General features: G+C 43.3%; 1 protein-coding gene across 1 annotated transcript; it reads left to right on the top strand.

Annotated features, from left to right (window-relative positions):
* Nucleotides 1-591: 591 nt before the first annotated feature.
* Nucleotides 592-1,551, top strand: LOC133921297 (uncharacterized). The gene has a single exon (XM_062366110.1). The coding sequence runs from the start codon at nucleotides 896-898 to the stop codon at nucleotides 1,292-1,294; it is 399 nt and encodes a 132-aa protein (XP_062222094.1). The 5' UTR covers nucleotides 592-895; the 3' UTR covers nucleotides 1,295-1,551.
* Nucleotides 1,552-5,815: the final 4,264 nt, after the last annotated feature.

The following is a 5,815-nucleotide window of genomic DNA, read 5'->3' as shown; positions in this document are numbered from 1 at the left end:
ATTATATTTTAAAGGAGTTTTAATAGTATATTAACATATCAACTTATTATTTTCTTCTCATATTTTCCTATAGTATTTTAGAGAAGTTTTTAACTAAAAATTTACATTAGGATAATTGATCAAGGAGAGTGTTGTAAATAGATATAATACTCAATTATCATGTAATTAGCAGTTAGTAATGAAGAGACACCTGTTAGAGGCAATCGACATCACAACAGGTGCCTTAGCATCTCTTCATCCCATATAAATGTGTAAATTACTATTCATCAAGTAATATAATTTATTGTTCCTTCTCTGTCCTTTAATATCCCTATTCTTCTACTTTCTACTTGCATTAGTTTCGACGTGTTCAAACAAAAGTCTCCGCATGTCACTATTCGCGAGATCTGACCCCTCCACGAGGATTTCACGAGAATTCTACTAAACTATGTAAACATATGATTTATCAGAACCATTCATCTGTACTCAAATTTGTACTGAAATCGATGACAAACAATTATGAATATTTTAAAAAATAATAGATAAATAAATATTAAATGAAAAAAATGGACGGCGACGATGGGCGTACGTGCGAAAGAGCATGCGGATTTCCCCATTCGCCCCTTCCCGCAGACCCGTACACCATGACTCAGCCGTCGGTTCCTCGAACGTGTCGTCCATCCAAATCTACCCGAACTGCCTACACCGCGTGCACAAGAACCTCTCATAAGCCCTCCCTTCCCTCAACAACCTCATTCCATAGACCAATTCCACCCAAAAACTCACCGATCCACCGCCCTCCTCTCCGCTCCCCTCGCTAAAGGCGAAATCCCACAACGCATCGCACACGCCCGCTTGATCCCCATCTCCCAAATCCCTCTCCCCTCCCAAATCGAAATCCAGGCTCGATCCAGCGATGGCGCTGGAGTGGGTGGTGCTGGGCTACGCGGCGGGCGCGGAGGCGATCATGCTGCTGCTGCTGACGCTCCCCGGCCTCGACGGGTTGCGCCGGGGCATGATCTCGGTAGTGCGGAGCGCGCTGAGGCCGATGATGTCGGTGGTGCCCTTCTGCCTGTTCCTGCTCATGGACATCTACTGGAAGTACGAGACGCAGCCCACCTGCGACGACGAGCACTCCTGCACCCCCTCTGAGCACCTCCGCCATCAGAAGTCCATCATGAAGTCGCAGCGCAACGCGCTCCTCATCGCCGCCGCGCTGCTGCTCTACTGGATCCTCTTCTCCGTCACCCACCTCGTCGTCAGGCTCGACCAGCTGCAGCAGCGCGTCGACAAGCTCAAGAAGAGGGACGACTGATCTGTTCTGGTGTCGCATCCATTGCGTCGCATCCCGTCCAGTGGTCTCTTTTTTCTTCTCCTTATCTGTTTATGTTCCGAGAGGGCACAGGCTATCATGCATTCATGCTTGCTATCGGCTCCTGGTTTTCTTTTTGTAATTTGAATGCTTGAGATTTCGATCGAAACTTGAGAGCTGGTGGTAGTATCTGGTTCAGATCTAATCCGCGTAATTCTCTACTTTATGATATTAAAATTAGAACAATGCTCTTGGAAAGATGTTGGAAATGTTTGAGGATGTTTAGATCGTGAGATGTCGTAGTTGCCATGTTTGAGAATCTAGCACAGGAGAACTATAAGTGGTTGTTGCTTGGACCTGTGCTATCATGCTATTGATCTCATGCTGTAATGAGCTAGTGCTTCTTCAGAAGAATCTGACATTCAAATTGGCGGCTGATCACAACTTGTATTGAATGAAATCCTCAGTATGTGTAACAGTTCTTTGGACGCTTATCTAGTTATTCCATAATTCGAGTTTGTGGTGAATAGATTTCTGTCAGGATGGAGGAATGCATTTGTGTGAGGTGGGTGGTTGTAGGGAAATCGGTAATCAAGGTGGGAAGTCATGGAATTGTAAATTCTGTTAGTCAAGGTGCCTGTGCATGACTGGTGGACAAAGATGAATTAGGGGGAGGATCATGTTAGAAGTCTCTCATATTACTTTTGTTTATCTACCGGTTTCCTGAAGTAGACTGGATTTCTCGGCACATAAGTTATGGTCCAACCTAGTTTCTTGACAACCTAGTTTCTTGATGTTCTTGTAGAACTGTTTTGGTAAGGTTTTCAGTTTGCCTGATTGTTCATTGGAATGCAATCCTTGTTCTTCTACAACAACTGCTGCCATAGATGGGTGTGGAGTCAATTAAACTTATCTGCTGCAAACAAACTTGGGTACAAGGACATTTGCTCTTGTGCTTCAGCACTGTATATGGGTGCAGTTGTTTCTCTAGTTGTTCATCTTGTTTCCGGAACGATTTTGATGCCTGTGAAATTTGAGCGGCGCCCTTCAGCGAGGTGATGCATGTGGTTTGTGTTGAAGGTAAACAGAACATGATGAAGCTCACAGCTCGTCTTCAAACCTTGTTAAGCCATTTCGTAGTTCTGTGCTCGTGATTTTCTCTCGTTCTGTATGTGGTGCTCACTGTTTTTAAGTGTCCAGAGCTTTGAAGCAGTTATCATCCCTCGATGTTCGGTGTGTTCTGCGGATTGTCCTGCCGGAAGCATCTGTGCTCTGTTGCATAATGCTCCAGTGTAACGTGTCTGCGATTTTGAACGATTCCACCTCTTGAACACTGGCTCTAAATACTCACGGTTCATTCCCAAATTCCACAAGCTTCCAAGCAACACAAAACATGGTCGAGACACAGCAGGAAGGTTTCCAACGATTAGGGGCTTTGGAAGACGTGAAAGCCCGTTCAGAAATCTCATTTCCCGTCTCCGTCATGGATTGATGATCCCCCAGGAACTGCTTGGTGCCTCGATGGTAGTAGGCACACGCGCACAACCCGGCCGGCGGTCACCAGTTGAGAGGCGCGTTGGGCGGGACTCCGGCAGCGACGGGGTAGGTTGTGGAGGAGTTCTTCGCCGAGAAGTCCGGGCTCGGCGTCGCCGCCTAGCTCCCGTGGTGCGCACGAATCTACTGTACATCCCACCAGAACTTCACGGGGAGGAATATTAGGGGCTGATCCTAGATGATTTCGATCAGGCCGATTGGCACGCTGATCCGATTCCACTGGGTTTTCCCCAAAGAAAAACTTTTGAGGGATGAATCTAGAGCTTTAGAGATCTGAGTACACATTTTAACATATCTACATCTAAACGGTGCACATGTTGAGAATTATACGGTGCGTAAGAGGTGAGATTAAATTACTAATAACTGAGATTTTTACGGTGTGTACCAAAACTGTCTAGAATGATATCCTTCTTGCACGGCAAGTATTCATAATCTGCAGTATGACAGTTTGAATTGTCCATAATTTTTCTTATTGCTCAATGCTTCAGACTTTTTTTACAGGATTCATGTGAAAAATAGGTCATTTCGAAAGTGAACTAGTCTATTGTTGTGAACTTGAGAATTGAGACGCATAAGGCTTTTACTAATAGCGGCAATAGGTTTGCCCTGTTTACTTAATGTATAATACGTTCCCATGGTCAGTGCATTGTGTTCCACATAGAGCAGTGGTCAATTAGAATCTTCTGTAAGGTGGAACGACATATAAATCCTCTAGTAGAATGGAAAGTCATTTGCAGACGTAAATTTTAAAAGCAATGTTTGTCCGACACATTATGTTAATTTTTACTAAAGGCAATTACTTTTTTTAGTTTTGTTACCTTTGCAGATCATATGTTGTTACATATGTTCGTTCGGAATCGCAAACCCTGTATAGGCCTTTCCTCTTTTTTTTGGAATCCACCCTCAACATTAAGGCTTGTTTGGATGGGCGGTGATGGGCCAGCCCGTCAAACTAGGCCTAATGGAATAATGGATGTTGTTTTTCCTCGGAATCCGTGTAGTTTAAGATAAGATTAGAGCTAATCTAGAACTACAAGACAGCAAGGTGTGATTAGCTTTTCGCAGCACGAAGTGGCACTTGCTGATTTGTTGCTTTCTCTCCGATCCATGGACCATGGCGTCTGATCATGCCGGCCAATCCGCCCTTTCAGGCAACTAAAGGATGGCGGCCATTGGTCACCTTTTGGGCCTTCTGCTTCTACGGCCAGTCCGCTGTGTATTTTGACTAAGTAATAGTCGTACTTCACACTAATGCTGTTGAGAGTTGAGGCATTGAATAAACGAAGTTCAGTTCTGAGACGTGCAAGGGTGAAGTACTGAATGTTTTAGTGTGCTGTGAGGGGCCCAGAATCCCAGATATTGTCAGGCTTTGATCAGGCTGAGAGAAGATGGCATCGCCATTGAAGCTAGTTGCGTTGCACCCGTACAACGTTGCCGGAGTTGGTGAAGATTGCCAGTGCCCACAGGTCAACATTGTGAATCAGCGTCAGGAAAAAGAAGGCTCATTGCGATGGTATCAGGAGTAGGTGTATTGCTGGCTGTTGTCTTGTTGAGAGCTCGAGACGATATAGCGTGCTGGTGTTGTAAGGGTCTGTTGGTTTCAGCTAGAAATTTTGAAAAGTAGTTTATAAAAGTTGGATTGTGAAAAGTTGGATTGTGAAAAGCTGGATTATGAAAAGCTTTTAGACTGTAGATTCTAAAAAAATTTAATGGACAGTTTAGTAAAATAGACTTTCACAATCTATCGAAAGCTGAGGAAAATCAGCTTCTCAAATTTTCACAATCCAACCAGCAGATTTTAAAAAGCTATAACCAAAAGCTGCCTGTTTGTTTCAGCTTCGGATTATAAAAACTGAAAATCAGAATCCGAAACTGAAACAAACAGGGACTAAGTTGCACGCATAAAACTATTCCACCACATGATCCGACCTATCGACCTACGAATTATGTTCGTGTGGGTGTCATTGAGTGATGGGTTCTGTAGCAGTACGTGGGCGTGATCTGAAAGGAAAAAAATGTAGTGCTTGGTTGTGGCCTCGTGGGACACCATTCTTGGAGTGAAAAGCGTACACAGTTTTAGAAACTGGAATCGCGGAAGCGCGATGTCAATATAAGCATCCGTGTAGAGAATAGTTGGGCAGCATTGACGGTTAAGAAAAAGATAATATATTAAGAGTCTATTTGAATAGGTTGTAATTTTATAGCTTCTAGCTGAGTAAGTAGTGGCCGTGTTTATTGATTTTTATAATAAATTTTTAGTTTTCAGTCTAACCAAAAACCAGAAAAGCCAATTAAAATTTATTTCTTAGTTTTTAGTTTATTTTAGCCACAACCGTTTTCTCAGCCAGCTAAAATCTAGTAAAAATTAGGATTAAAAGTCAGCTATTTGGATAGCTCTGACTTTTTTAAAAACAAATAAAAAGCTATCCAAACAAAGATAAAAGAGACTTAGATAACAGACTAAAAACTATATCTATTACTTCTTATTTAATTACAATAAATATTATACCCTCCTTTATATAGAAACCGATATTAACCATCTAAACTAACCAATTTTATCTTAAAACTAACTAATAAATTTTATCTCTAACTAATCTAATTCCTACCTATTAATCTTATCGGTAACCTGGTGATACAGTGCGCGCGGCACGACAGCACCGCCGGCTCTACATCATAGCAATCTACGATTGATTCTCTTGCTCTCCTGTGCTAGAAGACAAGCGTTAAGCTGTTCCGTGACTCGTCTCTCAACCAATCGAGTGAGTTCGTCACCAGAAAATCCATCAACTTTGAACGCGTTTTCCAGCAGCTGGGTGACGATTATGCTGCCACCCACTGGCCGCACAGACGATTCTCGCATCAGCGACGCGAAAAGCCACGGCCATTGGAAGCGGAGCAAGCACTCCGCGATTAAAAAACCACACCACTAACGCAGCGCACGTAAAAGACGAGCACCTGTGATGCAACAAC

Source organism: Phragmites australis, chromosome 6, assembly GCF_958298935.1.
Source record: "Phragmites australis chromosome 6, lpPhrAust1.1, whole genome shotgun sequence".
Classification (NCBI taxonomy): domain Eukaryota; kingdom Viridiplantae; phylum Streptophyta; class Magnoliopsida; order Poales; family Poaceae; genus Phragmites; species Phragmites australis.
This window is presented reverse-complemented; position numbering and strand designations above follow the sequence as displayed.